Below are 19,191 nucleotides of genomic sequence, written 5' to 3' on the forward strand. Positions count from 1 at the left end.
CTCCACCGCCACCCTTGATCTGTATAAAGCCATCCGACATCCACCAACCAGCCCATGACATGGTTGCCATAAGAATGAGGTTTGATGTATTCCCACCAACCTCTTGTCTTACCATTGTTGTTGAAATGATAGTAGGAGGACTCTCAAGTTTCAAAGTGGTTCCGAGGACAAGCCAGAGGGCCATGCAAGGAGGTGGATTATGTGTCTCCTAATAAAAGAGAAATTTTGGACCCTTGCTGAAGGAAATGTTGTAACCCTGAGTCACCCTTGGTTAGTGAGGTAGATATCAACATCAGTGCCACTATCAGTGAAACTCATATGGGAATAACATGACCAAGACTTGTCAATATCAATGCATGGAACCTATGTGAGAGGGGAAAGGACCAGTTGGGTTTTGAGGATTTTTGTTCTATTAATTTTTTTTTTTCCCCTTACCCTCTTTAAGTGGTATGTGGCTTGAAGTGGGGATTAGAAAGAGGAATACTGCTTTCTATTTGTGAGAGACTTATTAAATTCCATAATTCTCTGTTTGTTGCTGATGAAGATGCTCTGACGAGGAAGCCAGTGCCAGTTTCTGGTGATGGACATTGACATTAGATTTCTTTTAGCACCAATATTATTAGCGGAGTTTATCTTTTTTTTTTTTTTTTTTTTTTGCCCTCACTCTCTCTCTCTCTCCTCTCTTGTGTGATGAGATTGGCATTAGATGTCTTTTGGCACCAATATTACTAGCCGAGTTTATCTATTTTTTCTTTCTTCATTTTCTCTCTCCTCTCTTGTGTGATGACCCCCAAATTCGGCAGACCCGTCCTTTCTTTTTCATCTCTCTCTCTCTCTTCTTTTTTGGTGTGATCACCCCTCCTCCTATATGTTTTATAATCATTATTGGTAAATTGCTCAACTGGCATCAATATTCCAACTATGGTTTCTTTTGGCATTTCTCAATGGCATAATTTTAATATGCTTATCGATGATGAGTTCTCCGGTGGCGGGCTTGTTGTAATTTAAAATTTAAAGTTTAAATTTCAAAATTTGAATGATGCTTAATAACTATATAGATGGAATTTTGAATTTTAAATTTGGAGCTTTGTTGGATAATTGTATGGGGATTTGGATTTTTTTCTATTCTTTTCTCTTCCCTGTTGTACTCCCTTCAATATTGTACTCTTCTTTTTACCTTTAAATCTGGACCTCTATTATGTTCTTAAATAAAAGCATTAGAGTTCAAAGTTGCTATATAGAGTATAATTCTCAAAATACTTCCCTTATATCCTTCTTGTGGAAAACCATGCGGTTCTTACTACTAAAGCTAAAACATATGATCGGGAAAAACCATAACTAGTAAAAATAAACCACAAACGAGCATCATGGAGGAAACATGGCGTATTTTTGTTGTCAAGTGCAACAGACAAGCTAGAGGAAAATGAAGCAAGAAGAAAAAGGGAGAAAGTGGGGGAAAATATTGAAAAAATAAAACATGGTATCGAACTTTGTAACTCTCTCTCTCATGCTAAGCAAGCACTCTACTATCTAAACTATATGTCCGCATGCTCTGTGTGGATTCTTTGTGATGTCTTATTTGTAACGTAGAATGCTGCACTCAATGGCCGCCATCAAAAAATAGACAGCCATCAAATAAAGCAGCCTTTTATGTTATATACAGCGTGTCTTGTTTGATAGCTATCCATCTTCTAATAGAAGCCATATAGCTCTCTACAGTGCACTGGGTGTTTCCAATTTGAAGTGGGAGAGGATCCCGATACCTATTTTAGATCCTTGATGGTTCCACAGATTAATAAGGATAAGATTTCTTCCCTTCTGAAGTCTAGATCCTACACATATGATGAATGGTCCAAGTGGGTAAAATAGTCTTGTAATTTTGTAGATCTAGCGACAACATCAAGTCAGTGCTGCCACCATTGAAGGGCCTTTTTTTTGGGTCACATAAGCGTTGCTTGTTGGAAGTAATTTGGTTCCCATCGTTCTCGAGGACAGGACCCATGCACTACGTTTCGTGGCCAGCCCAGCTGATTAGAACAGCATAGCTTCTCCTTGGAGACAGGTTAACTCAATGTCAAGGCTTGCCTCAAGAGTGCTAAAGCCACATCAGATGTGTCCTATCAAATAGAACCGTATATGGTGCATAGCCCACTTCATATATGGTCTTATGCTTTAAATGCAATTATATCCATTATGGTTTCAAGTCTTCTCTACGTTAAAATCTTTTTTGGATATATAATTCGGTGCAGATGCAGAAATCTTAAAAAAAAAAAATAAAAAAAAATTCAATGCTTCATTTTTGGATATCACCTGGTAGAATCAGCATCAAAATCCATTCAAACGTAAGCTTTTGGGTCCTCATATAAAATAATGTAGTTCTCTTACTTTTAAAGATCCTGAATTTTATTTTCATTAGGCATTTCTCCTGTTAGGCTAAGGCGGAAGGCATGTCGCATTATGTACACCATAAATTCAAATACGTAATATTGATACTCAAAAAAAATGATACCATTTATATATACTATATTTTAAATAAAAGGTTTTGAATTTCTTAAGCTGAAATTATAGTCCACTGAAATGTTATATAGTGAATGCGAATGATGGTTTTAGGCCATAGCAAATATATATATATATATATATATATATATATATATATATATATATATATATATATATATATATATAAAACATGTAACATGCCACTGTTGAATTTTCGATCGATCAGCTTGTGAAGTTGTGAAGAAGATGTTCGAACAGCATCAAGCCATTGCTATTATATTAGACTAAGACTATATCCGATACTTAGCAGGCGGTGATATTTGTGTTTGATTGGAGTTTAATTTCTACATATAAACTGAGTTTGCAGGAGCATTCAAGTGCGAGCACAATCCAAACTACTGCAGATTTAAGAAGGCCTTTTAGTTCATGCGTGAACAGCTATAGATGAGATTGAGTAGGTAAACCTGCTACAAAGCAACATAAAGAAATAAGAAAGTCATTGAAGAATGTATGGTGCACCCTAGTGTTCTAATTTCTAACCCTAGAAACCCAGATTGACTTAAAGGCTAAACTAAAGCATGCATGGACACGAGTGAAACAAAGAAAGAGAGGAGAGATGATGAAGGGTAGAGAGATGCACGGGGCTAAGTTGGCACGTGGCAGGCAATGTCAGGCATCGCAAAGTCATGTGCAAATAATAACATGACTCATTATCTATATATAGATCTTTTTTCGGTTATACTTTTATATAGATAGATAGATAGATAGATAGAAGACAGAGTTGTATCTTTCGTACGAAAGAATAATTCATCTTCCTTCGGACAAATCTACTACCAGATCACATGATGGTTGCTTCGAGATCTGCTTGGATGGATGAATGGATATGTTCGGAGTGCTTTGAGATATGTATAGATATACAGATCAATATATATGAAAGGGATGACCAAGACAACCTGGTTGGCCTGGTGTCTCGGATCCGTTTCCTGTCTATTTCTTTGCCTGCTACTTCCTTGCTTTTGGACCTCTTGAGAACAAAACAAAATTGAAGGATAAAAGAAGAGAGAGCAGGAAGGGAGCTCTTTTACCAGCTTTGCCTCTCACTACTCCTCGGGATCGCCCATCTCTCTGTCTTTCTGCCTCTCCGGCTTCTTTGTCACCCCACCTCTTTTCTCTTTCCCTTTCTCTGCTCCCAAAACAGCACGCTTTAGTTTAAGGAAAGAAAGCCAGAGGGAGCCCCGAGAGAGACAGAGAGAGACGTGTCCTTTCCTAATAAGACTTCTTTAACCAGGTCTCCATGTCTGCCAATAAAGCTGGAAGTGATGGGTCCGGTTGGATTGGGAGCACCCAAAGACCAGAACCACTGTCCCAAGAGCAATGGTTTGGGCCTAGTGGAAGCACTCGCGTGTCCATTGGCTCCACAAAGGCACGTAAAATCATAATTACCTACTGCATGAGTTCACAAATTATGAAATTATAAAAGAAAATGATTCAGTCTCAGATTAAAGATTTGCTTATGCTTCTCTAGCATCTTTTAATTATCCCAACTTTAGTTTTATGGCTATCCTAGATGCCAGCATGGACGTATATGCACTCGTCTGCCCGAAAAGCCTATATATTCTTGGTAAAAAGTACATCAAATTTGACACCACATATTTTCGCTGCGAATTTGTGAATAATAAACCAATCGATCAAAACCATATCAAACTATGAATCGTTCCAACGCCTTACTTAACCTTTCTAGGTGTAGGTGTACAAAGATTTCATCTTAGAAGGTGGTTTTATCCTCATGGCTTAAAGTTAGCTTCAAAATCTACTTGACGTGGATGGCCGCCCCACTACATGGGACCAAAAGCATTAAGCATGGAGGTTTGATGTATTCCCACCCACCACTTGCTCCACTAAATGATAGAGATCTTCCAAAGATTCCAAGTTGGCCTTTGGAATAGGTTAGAGGGCCATGCATGGTGATGAGTTCAAAGGACTAATGAAATCACCATCAGGCTTCATCCATCCAAGTAAAAAGCACCCTATGCTTTGAGCCTTTCCATCCTCCATTAATAAATTCTATGCCTTCTTTAAGCAATCATCTCAAAATTCTCCAATTAGTTTTTTAAGAAATCCTTAATACCGTACCAAACTAGAATGACTCTTATTTTCACTCTCAAAAAAATAATGATTTATTTGTTCTCAAATCTCATAGTGGCCAGGCCAGAGCAAATGTCCATGACATTATCTTTACTATCAATTAAGACGCCTAATCCTCAAGAGTTTCCTTCTCCATGACAAGAAGCCACATATCTACAAGCTGAAGTAACTGGAGAAGGAGAGACTCTATGCATGCAATTATAAACTCATCAAATTGCTGTACTAAAGAACCTTTTCTTATAAATCACATTTATCCTTCTGGGCACTAAAGATCACATTTATCAGAAGTCCTGCTCCTGGATAGAAACCATTCTCCTTTTCTTCTTCAAAAAAAAAAAAAAAAGGGTTCGAGGAAGAATTGGCTCAGCCGGTACCATTCTTTTATGGACAAGAATATGAAGCAACGTGGAGGTGAGAGCAGAAGGGGAACAATGCCCATTGTCTCTGCTTTTCTTTTCTATAGCTTTCTTTTGTTTTCTTCTCTTCTTTTTTCCCAGTTGCTTTAATCTCACACATTCCTCTCCCATGGTCTTATTATTTCTTAAGTCTAGTGAGGATAGAGAATGCTTCCTAGGCTTTAGAAACTTCCCCGGATCCAATTTAAAATCTCAGAGGACCACCCTACTCTCCAAAAGCCTAGAAAGAAGAGCTGCGAGGGCAAATGATCAGTGCTTCACCTGCTACATTCTCTGACCCCTCTCAGGCCGTGTCACCTTTTTGCCTCCATTTGTGCTCCCTTAAACTAGCCACACGCAGGCAAAAGCTCCCCACTAAATTCGCAACCCAACAAGACATGCTTATTTAACAGTTGCCAGCAACTAGATGTGACATGTCCGAATCTAGATAAGAGTAAATATAAAAATAAGCAATACTTTTAAGGTACATATTTTAACTAGTCCTCTCGCATGTACTGAAACTTCTCGCCCATACCAAGGTCTTGATGTCGCCAGGAGCAGGATAACATTAATCCTACTTCCGACGTTGGTGCAGACGGGGTATGAGACATGCATTCTATTTTTCCGAATTATGAGATATGATATCCAGAGAATGATATCCTTTCTAATAGAAGAAGAAGAATATAGGATGAATACATTGCATCATGTTTGCCTTAAAGAGTCATTCATGAGCTTTTATGTTAGTGTCTTGTGCTATAGTCTTTGAGCAATGTAACTGGTTCAAGAATACATCCAAAATGAGCTGATTCAGGGGCAGCAAGGTTCTAATATACTGCTTTTTGCCGCCCAAGAGCGTGCTTTTTTCCTTGGTGATGTAAAAAAAATCAATCAAACTTATTATATTAAATCAAAATTTTGAATTTTTAATTGTGCATCCAGCATCCAGTAGTTTGTATAGATTATAAGATTATAAGTAACTTAATTTCTAGTGAGGTATCAAAATCATGGATAGAATTTTGTATTCACCAAGATTTGGAAGGTTAAGCATGTTAAGAAAATGTGTACCTTATTTGTCATCAAACAAAAACAATATGTAAAAAGATGGTGATATTCACAAATGCTACATATGAAAATCATTAAAATTTCCAATTTATGATATGACATCTCATGCTAAGAATAGAAAGTAACTACGTCAACCAGCACAATATATTTTATATATATATATATATATATATATATATATATATATATATATATATATATATATATATCAGTATTCTGAGAGAATTTCAAACTACTAGTTCTACTTACATTTATTGTCCGTTCCAATTTATGCCAAACTTGAGAGCGATTTCCACAAAAATGAGCTAAATTGGAAGGCACAAGCATTCCTTGCTTGAAAAGGACAGCTGGGTATCGCTGCACACAGAGTCCTCATAACCATGATAAAAGCAAAGATTGGAATCCCCTGTGCGCCTGCTCTCCCCCCCTCCACCAAACTCACTTGTCCTCCCTCTCTCTCACCGTGTAAAATGGTCCCCAGTAGTAAATTACTTAAAATACTCCCCCTCCTTGCCCCTTCCCTTCGGTACGCTGAATCGCCTTGCAAAATATTCACAGAAATAGCAAAGAATCTCTTCCTCCCCCCTCCTTTCCATTTGGGTACGTTTCTTTCTTCCTATAGCTCCCATTATTTTATTGGGATACGTAGAAAAATAGCAAGTAGGGTCATCATAGGAATGAACTTTTGAGTTCCCCCCGTGTCACGAGCCCTTGCCAACCCAAGTTCCTTCCATCGCCAAATTGCCTTCTATGCTCACTCCCGGTCACCGGAACCAGAGCCATATGACACCTCAGAGTCTAAAGTGACGGCCGTCACGTGTACCGTAGTTATAATAACTGAGCTCGCGTGAATCAATTTTTTTTTAAAAAATATAATTTCTAAAAAGTAGATTTCTAAAAATATAATATTAAAAAAATATTTTTGATATGTTTGGTTGACAATGAGAAAGCTACAGATTTTTAGAGTGCTTATGTTTGGTTTATCATACACTTTTCTGAAAAATTTATGTGTAATTTTTATTGTATTCTTAATAAAAATTAGATCTTCAATGTTCCTTTAATGCTGAAGAGTTTTTTTTAAAAAAATAAAAATGGAGTGATTTTCGACTTATGTGAAAGTAATTTTTCATATTTTTTATGAATTTTTTAATATAAAATATAAAAATTATATTTTTATAGAAATATAATTTTTTTTTTTGAAAACTTCGAATTTTATTACTTTCTGTTGACCTTTTTTTTTTTTTTTTTTTTTAGAAACCAAATGAGCCCGAGAGCCTGATGAGAAGAATAACCACCGTCCGTCAAGAAGCATGATAACGGTAATGGGGTAAGCGTAAGTGCGGTGAGGGGATGGAATCGGGGAAGAAATCCGATACCAGCACCCTGTGCTCACGGCCATCGGAACGTCCCCGCCGCCGTCAGCCGCACGAAATCACCAGGGTCCCACCACCTAAACAACAGAGAGACATGCCACGTCAGCTTCAGCCTTGCGCGTGAGAGCTAAATAGGGGCCGCGACGCCCCCTCGATCTGACCACTCCTATCGCCGCCCCAAGGCCGCTACCGTTTTCTTCTATTCCTTCTCTTGGAGGTGGCAGAGAAATAGTAAAAAAAAACTATTTTCTGTTGTTTCTCTAATTGTCTTTGTCTTTGTTTATCGTTTAGTTGTTGGAATGGAGAGGGGGCCGAAGCCGGCACTGCGGTGCGGTAACGCTCACCCGTCGTTCTCCTCGACCCTCCTCGACGTCATCTACCGGTCCATCGACGAGACCGACGGCGGAGCAGTAAGGGAGCACCGCACCGGCGGAGCGCCAGACCGCCTCTACGACCGTGGCCCGGCCGCCGCTAAGAAGCAGCAGAGCTCCGTAGCCGACCGGTGGCCAGCGGAGAGGAGAAGCACCGCAGCGGTGACCCGACTTCGCAAGCCCAACAACCGCCGCGATTTCTTGGTGAACTCGACTTCCAGCTCCTCCGACTGCTCCAGTTACGGCGGGTTCTCGTCCTCCGATGCCGAGTCGGTGTCCCGCCCGCCCGGGCTTCGGCCGATCCGGACCGGCAGTTTTCTTTACCGGTCCGAGGAGGCCAGGTCGAGACCCCCGGCTCCGCCGCCGCCGGTGGCCGCGTCGCCACCGGCGCACCCCCACCAGGACAAGAAGAAGTCGGGCTCGATCCGGAGCAAGTTCCGGGATCTGAGGAAGTCCAAGTCTCCGGCGTCGCCGGGGGCCCGCCTCGCCAGCTTCCTCAACTCCCTCTTCACCGCGGCTGGGAGCCCAAGGAAGTCCAAATCCGCCACCGCCGCCGCCGCCGCCGCCGCCGCCAGGCCCGCCTCTGGCGGTGGCGGCGGAACGGGAGTGGAGGAGTCGGCGTGCTCGACGGCGTCCTCGTACTCACGGTCGTGCCTGAGCAAGACGCCATCGTCGAAGGGGCTGCCGGCGTCGGTGGCCGGGGAGGCGGTGAAAAGGTCGGTGAGGTTCTACCCGGTGAGCGTGATCGTGGACGAGGACTGCCGACCGTGCGGCCAGAAGTGCCTCTACGACGGGGATCCGGCGGCGGGGGCGACCCGGCGGCCGCCGCCGCCGGCAGCGGTGGCGAAGAAGAGGGTGGCGGAGCTTCTCCGAGGATTTGAGGACGAGGAGGACGACGAAGAGGGGAGCGATTCGAGCTCGGATCTGTTTGAGTTGGAGAATCTGACGGCGATCGGTGGGCGAGGATACAGGGATGAGGTTCCGGTGTACGAGACCACTCACTTTGGCACCAATCGCGCCCTTTCCCACGGTCTCATCCTGTAATTAAAACAAAAAAAAAGGAAGAAGAAGGATATGAGAAAACAGGGCGAAATTGGAAGGAGAAAAGAAAAGCCTGCGTAATTTTCTTGGGAAAACTCAGTGTTTTCATTTTGGTGTTAATTACTGGTTTTGAGGTTATATGGGAAATAAGAATGAGCTTGTTTATGTTTGGGATTCTTTTTTTTTTGTTTTTATAGTATTTTTATTTATTTATATGTTTATTTTTGAGGGAGGTGATTAGGAGGGAAGTTGATGTTAATGATTATGTTATTATAATAAAACGGACAATTGTTAAGCGAAGGAGAAGGGATTTGGAGATTCCAGATAAAGAGAGAGTTGCGCACGCTCTTTGGTTGTAAAGAATGATTGTGAAATGCTTAGAAGAAAGGGATGTGTTTCTTTTATAGTTAACAATGATTAGCCGGTTAAGTTCTCTCTCGAGTGGTTAGCCTCAATTTCTCACTACAGAGTAGGCTTGGAACAGGGGAAGCTGTGGAGCACTGGACTAATAGCCAGAAAGAAAACAAGTGTTTCAATGCACACGAGTGTCATGTGCTGCATGTAACGTTAGTTGTTAGGTTTGAATTAGGCTCTCTATATCATTACATGGGCTTTTGACAATGTAGTAGGATATATGGTATATTATGAATATTTAGCATCAGTATCAAGGAGATGCCACATTAAATTTCATATCACTACTTTTCTGGGCACATTGGTTTAGTTGTTGGATGACTTTGGGCGGTAGGTAACTAGCTTAAGGTAGTTTTCTTGATGGAAGGAATCTAACAATATTTTGGTTATCTAATAAGAGTCCCCAGCCTAGTTTATTTTTAAGCCTGTGATATCCATTAATTTTATGGCTTTTATGAAGACATAGATTAAAAGACTCCTTCCGATTTTTTGTAGATAAGCTCTAATCAAATACTTCAACAATTATGGCCAGAGGTACGTATCACCCATACTTATCATCCCAACCTAACATGTAATCTTTGAAAAGTATTTGTCACTTAGCTAAATACGAAGAGTTCTCAATTGGTTCTTTGAGGTATCACGGAGAGAAGTTTTTTCTTGTGAGATTGTTACCAAGACTTTCAGTATGGAGAGCAAAATTGAAGCTCAAGTTGATTTCACATAATAAAAATGTTATTCACTTGGGAGTTAGGACGGTTGTATGGTTGATCATCACTATTTGTTGTTTGTATTACATGAGAAATGAACTAAAATTGGCTCAAAAGTTTGGAACTAACAAGTGAGAATTAACTACAAAGTAATGGAATAAGCAGAACTTCACACTTCATGATTAGATCTCTGCATCTGGCCATTGGAAAATTGGGTTGGTTAACATTCTTTCCTTGCCTTAAACTTCTCTTTTCCAGCAACAGCTAAGACTTGTCATTGTGTCTTCTGACTCATTTGAGGTTTTCAGGTTATGTTTTCTTGTATCTCAGGTGCTTAACAGAAAAGGAAAATCTCTAATGAAATATAGCTCATAGTCTCAAGACAGCTAGTATGTAATCTCCTACGGTGGTGGCTAGCATAACTATATGTCATGGCTGATAGAATTAATAGAACATAACAAAATTCTCATGTCAGCTCTTAAGTCATAAGATATAGCTCTTAATTTAGCTCTTAGGTATTATCTAGTATGTAATCTCCTAAGGTGGTAGCTAGCACAACTCTAGTCTCTACATCACGGCTGATAGAATGGGAGAAAATTACAAACTTCTTATGTTTTTTTCTCAACATTGTGAGCCATAACCTCACTTACATGTAAAAAAAATGCTCAGAAATTGATCCCAATTACACTTGGGACTTCTATAAATTGTGCTTAAGATGCCCTTCTTTGATGAAAGTACTCCATAAGAATGCTTGAAAAAAAAAAGACCAATAAGGCAAGCAGTGAACCTCTGGCAGAGTTCTTGAAACTTCGAAACTCAAACCCCAACCTAGAAAAGGATGCTACAATGTTCGATAAAATGAATCAGATGCTATTCTGGTGTCCATGTCATGTGCGTCACCGCCATCTGTAATAGCAGTGTTTGGCAAAGTAAGCTGCACCGACGAAAGAGTGGCATGACGTAAGTTCTCCCCCTCAAATCTAATCTTTTTCATCTCTTTGTAGATGTGTTTTTGCTAAGGATAGGGTTGTATCTTTCGCACGAAAAAATGTTTCATTGCCCTTCATGCAAATCCATCATTGGATCACTCAATAGCTACTTCGAGATCTATGCAGATGGATGAATGAAAGAGTTTGGAGTGCTTTGAGATCTATGTAAGAGGCGATTCAATGGTTGATGTCGCGAAAGAACATCAATCCTTCTTTCTCGCGAAAGATGCAACCCAAACCGCTTTGCTAATAGGCAATAGCATCGCGTCACAGTCATCATTGTGATATTATAGCAAAATCCAAAGTTTATCCGCTTTTTGAGGGAACCGATCCTTGTCTAATTTATATGAAGAGATAATGATCTCTTTTCATCTCCTTTTCGGCTCTTGTGACTATCTGTCAAAAAGGAAAGAGATAGCTCAATCCAACCTGGGCAATGAAATCCAGTCATCACATCAATTGATTCCAATGCTTTAGCAAGGGGGGTAAAAAATTAAAAGCTTGGAAGTTGATGACTAACATCATGCTGCAGTGCTCAGGTTTATTTGGTCTCGGTCGGAAAATGGTTCTTAAAAGTGGCTCACACCCAAAAGCTTGACCCACTAACAAGATTTGGCATCTAAAACTCATCAAGCAGAAGCCAGACCAACAAGCTAAAATACAGGTTTGTTTGTGACATACAGAACAGACCTTACCCAGAATAGTTGAATATGTTGGACTTAATCCATGAAGTAATTTCAGCTTAATATCATAGTCGATGCAACCCATTGTATTTAAGCAGGTTATTGGTCCAAATCTTAGTCTCATAATAAACTCAGAGGTTCATACTCAACTTAAGTATCAACCTAATTCTTCTTGAAAAATAATTTGTACCATTTGAGTGAATAGGGTCCAATAAATTATTCAGTTTTTCATGCAATATATTTGGTTAGTGCTTATGTTCATGTTCACGAAAATATAGAACTAAATATAGTCAAATGTTTATAAGCAAGCTACAAACTATAGAATGATAGAAAGCAACATATCTTGAGGATAAAAGGGAAATTAGCAAACTACATACATTTTTATAGTATATAAACTAGAATAATTTATATGCATACCATTATTATTATTTTCTTTTTTTATTTTTTCGGGCGGCATAGAGTCATTCTCGGGTTTCTTTTGATGCAAATTCATGATTTGTCATTTGATAAGTAAAATCTGTAATATAGTATGAAGAAACCAAAACTTTAGCATCAAGTTTATACCATTAGGACCTAGATTAACAAATAATGCAATGAGTTTTGGACCATTTTTTATAAATACGGTGGACCCGTAACTAAAAATGATCCGATAAGCATGGGAGGATTGTGAGTGCGACAAAATTAAGACCGAACAAAATCATCATCTCGAAAATTCTCCTTCTCGAGGGCCCCAATTGCAAACCTGATAAGATTTGCAGTTGGAATTTTTGACTTGAGATGGAGATGGCCAAACACATTAGAGGATTAATTAATGCAAATAATTTGAGCAATGGAGTGGACCACAACTCCACAACAACAAGGATATGTACTCTATACATTATAATATTGTGTGCCGCCTTTTGTATTCTATAGATGGCTATCTATCCCTACTTGTCTATCTATCTGGAGATATCATGGTTAAGGTTCCTAAAGAGGAAAGGGGAGCATGGTCCCCCTGCATGAAAAGGTTCTTTCATGAGATTAATTTTGTTTTATACTCTCTAGCGCACGTATGACTTGCATTAAGTATTAGGGATTTAAGGTATTGGGAGGCATTAGTATTGAAAATTTTAGTGGATGATCTAAGAAAATTTTACTGGCCCACTTAGGAGTTGACCAAACTTTCTTCTCCTATCTTGTATGATTGCTCCTCTAATGACCTACAAATACTTCATTAGCGGTGCCTTTTGGGTTGTTAGTGGCTATATGACTCTTAGCTATTCATAATGGCTATATGTTGAACTATGTCACTTTGTTGAATAATTTTCTCTAAGAATGAATATAATCTTTTAATAAGTATGAAATAGACATGGAATAAAGTTGTATCTACTTCTTAAACATAGTTATGGAACAAAAGGGATTAGGGACTTGCTATATGGTACCCAAGCCACCACCTCAACCAAAACAAGGCCAAGAAAGGCTGCTAGCAGTCAAACTTAGAACAGTAAAGTCAAATTATATCAACTAATATATAGGAGGCAGTCCATTTTCAGCCCTATTCTAAGTTGATTGATTACCATATAGTAGTCCAAAGCACACAATGACGCGAAGCATCGATAGAGTTGGCAGTCAACAAGAAGAGGAAAAATAAAAGGTCATGGATGGTGTTCCATTCTCATGGGATATGTTGTTGTAGGTGAGAAAGTGATATCTTGACTCATTGAATTGAAGTAGAAGATATGCATCTTATTTTGGATCATAACTTACTAGATTTTAGGCTTGGAGAGATCCAGACAGTGCTCTTACATGATCCATAGTTTATAGTCATCAAGCCTACAATTCATTGACTCCTTTCATGATTTTTATTAACTTTAAGATATATATAATCTTTTTTACCATTTTGCCCGGAAAAAGAAGCACATTTTTTCTCTTTCAATAATTTTTAATATTTGAGTTTGAGAAAGAGAACATTTTGATGCAGAATCATTGACTGAGACACTTGACACATGTTTTAGATTACAGGCTAGCACATCTAGATTACGTGTAATCTTCGATGATCTACCATTTTCCATGTTCAAACAACTATTTATTGATGAGATGGAATTCTATAGGAATTGTTATTTATATGATATGATAAACATTCAGCCTGGTCGAAAGGACATTTGGTTACTTTAGGTGTCCACAGTTAATTATATATTGCAAATAGTATTCAACAAATGCTATGCCCCAGCATAGCTCCTGGCAGCCAAGTATTTTCATGGCCTACCTAAATAAGTTACAACTCTACTCATACTAACTATATAGTTATATTTAATATCCTAAAGTTATGACACTCCAACCCTAGGACCACTCTATTTTTATGCACCATATTCGAACCTTTGGGCCAGCTGGGGGACACTACATCCACTTTGTCTGTGGAAACCTGAAGCCACTTGCTAGACCTAATGCAGAGTGCAAAAGCCTAAGCAATCCACCTAGAGTACTTATTTTGCTTCAAATACTCTCTTTTCATAAGTAGGACTTATTAGATTGCATAGGCTTTGCAGTTCAATCAAATGGATGCCCATGGTCCCCATAGTAGAACTTGGAGAGCATCTCTGAGCTTTGTTCTATTAATAGCCAAGTTAGAAAACAATGTTCTGTTGCACTTCTTCCATATCTCCTGCTTTTGCTTTTAAATCGTTTCTTTTTCATTAGTTTAGTTAGAGAACTAATTAAAGAGATTAATATAATGAAAGCCATTGTAATAGTATACTGCTTAGAGAGATGATAATGATTGTCTAAGTTTTCTAGCCTCACAAGTACCTAGTATCATAGGCAGGGTTTTTATGGTAACTACGTTTCACCACAAAAAAAAAAAAAAAAAATCCAGGTTTCTCAACAATTTTTGTTACACGAGCAACTTCAACGTCGAACAGAACCTAGGTTTTTCTAAATCTAAATATGTACAATATAATTTTTCAACAATATCGCACCACTTGTACCATCGAGAAAATGCAGTTCTCCTGACTCTTAAGCTGTTGCCACTCAAAATTTCAGTGAACTACTAAATAATATACCCCTGCGATATGGTTGTTTATCATCCTAGCTTGTAAAGATATGATAATTGTTGTTTTCTGATTCAGCCAATTTTTAAATGTATTTGGACATAAAACAATAAAATTATCTTTTCAGGTCTGCTCTGTAAGTGTGTAATTTCTTAGACAGCATGAAGTTCTGAAGTTACCAATATATTGCTTTATTTATTTGGATGATATAGATATTAAATAATGGTAATTATTTTTATTATATAGTGGCCGCTATTTAAATCCACAACCATTGAGAATAATCCTCACCGTTTTTGCCGATTGGCTACCCATTAATTATGAATTATTTGAAGCCTAATTTGATTTTGCCAAGAACTTTTGCCAAGTTTCAGTCTATTCTCCACCATTTGTGATGTGAGAGCTTTTAGACTGCTCTCTTGCCAGGAGTTCAGCCATTTGCAACCCTGTTCCCAGGGAAAAGGCCTTTCGCCTCCCTGCACCACCATTCCCATAGTTACTTATGCTGATGGAGGAATGCCACAGTAACTCAGAAAAATCATTCAGAAAAATTGGTCTGCTCTCCTGCACTAATCACTTATCTTCATTAAATTGCATGCTTCCCGATGCCAATTTAAAAGCAGCAATGAGAATACACTACACCACCTTTTAGTGATTTTTTGAGTGATATTTTTAATTTACTTAAGCATTTTTGGTGCTAATGTGGTGCCTGCATTGTAGTAAATTTACGTTGCAATGATCCACTCCGTGACACCAATAACATAACGCCATAGAGAACAGGATAATTCAGCAAATAATTAAGCAAGTAATTACTATCTTAGTGATGGATATTCCTTTTGAGTTTCTTTTGCAGATAATGTTTTATAATTTTTAAGAGAAAATAAAAAGAAATGTGAACAAGAGAAGTATATTTATTAAAATTAAATTTATCTCTAAGTCTATGTATACTAAGGAAAATGATTTTAAAAAATCTGTATCTTTTATCAAATTATGAGAACTATGGGGTTGTTTGTTAAATACTCGTTACTTTCGAAACATTCATGTCATTACATTAGCTGTGTTTTAGTCTACATACAAGGTATGTAGGTTTCTCGAACTATTTAAACTAGCCATAAAAATTATATAATCTCTGACTTAAAATGACATAGTTTGGGATATTTTTTTTTATTTTTTTGTAGAATACTCGGCATACTATAAGAACCTTGCATATATTTTTATATTTTTATATAAAAGCATATCCTAGAAAAATTACTTACTTATTTGGACTCTGATCTTCTTATAAGGACTTTGTGTTAATGCTACACCAACAAAATAATAGACGAACAACCTGAAAACTGAAGTCAGCATCTTGAAGCTTATATGATGGTCTCCTACTTCTCATGCGACCTCAGAACAAGCGTTGACAACAACGAACGATCACGTCTATGGGCAAAGTAGTTAGATGCAACCCATTTTATGTAACACCAACGTCCTAGTATGATGATATTACATGCTGACTCAGCCATATAGAAGTTTTATTTGTCCTATTTTGCTTTTAACTTTATTGGCCCTACATGGCTATAGAGTCCAATATCAATAGGATTTTGCACAAAAAGCTTGATTTGATTTCATTTGAATAAATTATAACTATTTATATTTCGCTAGCATAATTTAATTTTTTGCGATCATGAAAAGATTTTTTTTTCACTGGAATATTTATTCTACGAGACTGATATCCATATATATGATGTCTCGAAAAGTAATTTTTGTATATTTAGTTAGCCACGGAAAGTGGCACGTTACAAAATGATTTATGTTTAGTTAAGCATCTATTTTTCTAAAAAAATATATAAATTATTTATTATACTATTAATAAAGTGAAAGGTCTTGCTCCATTCTATCTAAAAGTTTAAAAATATTTTTGAAAAAAATTATTCCAATTTCTAGCAGTGGAAATTAGACCTTTTTATGTTTTATATAGATTTTTTTTAATAAAATATCAGCACAGACAAGCTAATTTTTTATTTTTTTATATAAAATTTTAATCAAATATGAGATTTTTTTTTCTTAACCTAATTTTCCTCCTCCTCATCCAAAAAAAAAGAAGGAAAAGAAAAAGTGGATGAGGTGACAAAAGCAACAGAGTAAGGCAGGAAAGGAGAGATTGTTGGAGAAGTTTTGCTTCTTTTGCTTTTAAGTCTTCCCTTTCTCTTCTTTTATTCAGACCGAAGCACCATCAAGGGCAGGAAAAACAGGGAAGAAGCCGGAAGGAATGAGGAGGAATCGGACCCAAAACACCCACGGCGCGAGTGACCTGCCACATTTCCCGGCCCAAGGACGATGCCTGCAACCTCTCTGGCACGCGTGGGCTCACCCACGTGCATATCACCACACTTTAACTCATCATCCATAACTCTCTCTCTTCTCTCTCTGCCTTGATTCAGCTGGCTTTAGAGCAGCAAAACTCTCGTGAGGGTGTTTCCCCCTGCATATCAACTTTATTTATGAACTGCTGTTCTACTACTTCCATGTCGCTGCTGTGCTTTTATGCTCTCACGAGGAAATGGTGGGAGCTTTTAGATTACTGTCTGTTGTACGCCAATTCAGAGGCAAAGCCAAAGCAGGGTGGCAGAGGCTGTGGCTCAGCTGTTCCTTCTCGCATTGGTCGCCAACCTGCCATGCAGAGAACAAATGTTGAAAGTGTGTTTTGGATCATTGGGTTCGGGTTGTATCTTTTGCGTGAAAGAATGATCGGATTGCATCCTGTATAAATACCTGCATAGATTTTATAGCATTCATTGCATGATCCAACGGTGGATTCACACGATGAAAGGTGAATCGATGAAATATACAACCCATCTCCTAAATCATTGGCAGTTCAGTCATGTATTCTGTCATGCCCCCGCCTACGCGGGGCACGTGAGGCACCTAGCGCCTACGTGAGGGCCACATGAGGGGGGAATATGGAGCTTCCCTTTCTGGTTTTGTTTTTCACCCAAAACGTATCTGCAGAATTTGGAGACACCTGCCTTATATACTCAGGCTCTGGAACGAATCTTTCTGATGTGGGACTATTGGGCCTCACACCCTTTCCATCATCGGACACGAGCCGTCCTCGGTTCTGATACCAAATGTCAAGCCCTCGCCTCCCCGGGGCACGTGCGGCACCCAGTGCCCACATGGGGGCACATGAGGGGAGAACATGGGGCTCCTCTACCAAATATTATCTGGTTTCGGAGCCCGCATGCGCGTCGTACGCACCACTCAAACTCCTCTCCGGTTTTGGTTTCCATCCAAAATGCGCCTTTAGGATTTGTAGACACCCGCCTCATATGCCCAGGCTCTGCAACGAGTCTTTTCGATGTGGGACTATTGGGCCTCACATATTCTTTGTGGATAGATTGAGAGGTGTCAGAGTTTGGCACCCTCTGGAACGAGTCTTTCTGATATGGGACTATTGAGCCTCACGTATTCTTTGTGGATAGATTGAGAGGTGTTAGGATTTGGCACCCATAGGCTGCCACATCAACTGTAAGGTGACCATCACCTGCAATGCATGTCCAGTTTCTGCTTATTAGCTTAGATGCATTAGCAGAACCATCTAATGATGTTAAAAATGTTTTCAAATCATCAGCAACTCAGACATGTACATTCTATGTGGAGAGACAGGTGTCAAGCTGGGGTTTGGCACCCATAGGTCACTTCATCAACAGTAAAGTGACCAAGTAAATGACACATATCACCTGCAATACATGTTCATCAGGGTTGGGGCCAGCAAGTACTCTTAGCTTACATCTTAACATGGATTGTACCCCAAGACATTGTCAGGGATATTTAGAGTGAAATGGCTTTCAAATTTGATACGCCAAGCATTGTTTGATCGACACACATGTATGTCAAACGGTTGGCTCGTGATAATCTCTACGGCCACAGATGGTGTCGGTATCTCTGAGATCCCACCAACAAGACCCCCATCAGTCCGACCGATGCGAAGTCATGGATTGGGCTCAGTTTGGGTCTAGACACCAATATTATTTGGGCTTGGATAGACCTTAACTCGACTCGGCTCAATTGCACCCTCAGCCATTTGGATCTAAAGATTGGACCCTAAATATAAATAAGACTACATTTCGATCATTTAAATATCTGAAGGAACACAATACACAATAGAACCATGATCTAACTTTTTCTCAACTATTCGGACTATTGGGGTCGGTTTTATGAATCTTATTTGCCAAAGTATTCCTATGAAGCTATGAGCAACAAGCCTGACAAAAATCACCCAGCAAAGCTCCACAGAAGAAGAGAGCTGACTCTTCTTCTCAAAACAAACTTTTTGCCTTCTTTCTCATCGTTCTTATAAAGATTATTGCAAGTTGCTTTATCCTTCATCTTGAGAACTGATTCCCCATACAGACGCAAACCTCTCATCAAGGCTGTATAAAGACTCTTACAGGACTGTCCTTGAGTATAAAGATACAAAATTATAGATATCACAATGGACCATATGGAC

At 38.9% G+C, this 19,191-nt stretch overlaps 1 protein-coding gene across 1 annotated transcript; it reads left to right on the top strand.

Annotated features, from left to right (window-relative positions):
• The first annotated feature begins 7,438 nt into the window (after window positions 1–7,438).
• On the top strand, window positions 7,439–9,546 carry LOC103705778 (protein BIG GRAIN 1-like). Its single transcript, XM_008789627.5, has one exon. The coding sequence runs from the start codon at window positions 7,774–7,776 to the stop codon at window positions 8,887–8,889; it is 1,116 nt and encodes a 371-aa protein (XP_008787849.4). The 5' UTR covers window positions 7,439–7,773; the 3' UTR covers window positions 8,890–9,546.
• The last annotated feature ends 9,645 nt before the right edge of the window (window positions 9,547–19,191 follow it).

The sequence above is a fragment of the Phoenix dactylifera genome, chromosome 15, assembly GCF_051530095.1.
Source record: "Phoenix dactylifera cultivar Ajwa chromosome 15, Ajwa_hap1_PhDact_Kaust_v1.1, whole genome shotgun sequence".
Taxonomy (NCBI): domain Eukaryota; kingdom Viridiplantae; phylum Streptophyta; class Magnoliopsida; order Arecales; family Arecaceae; genus Phoenix; species Phoenix dactylifera.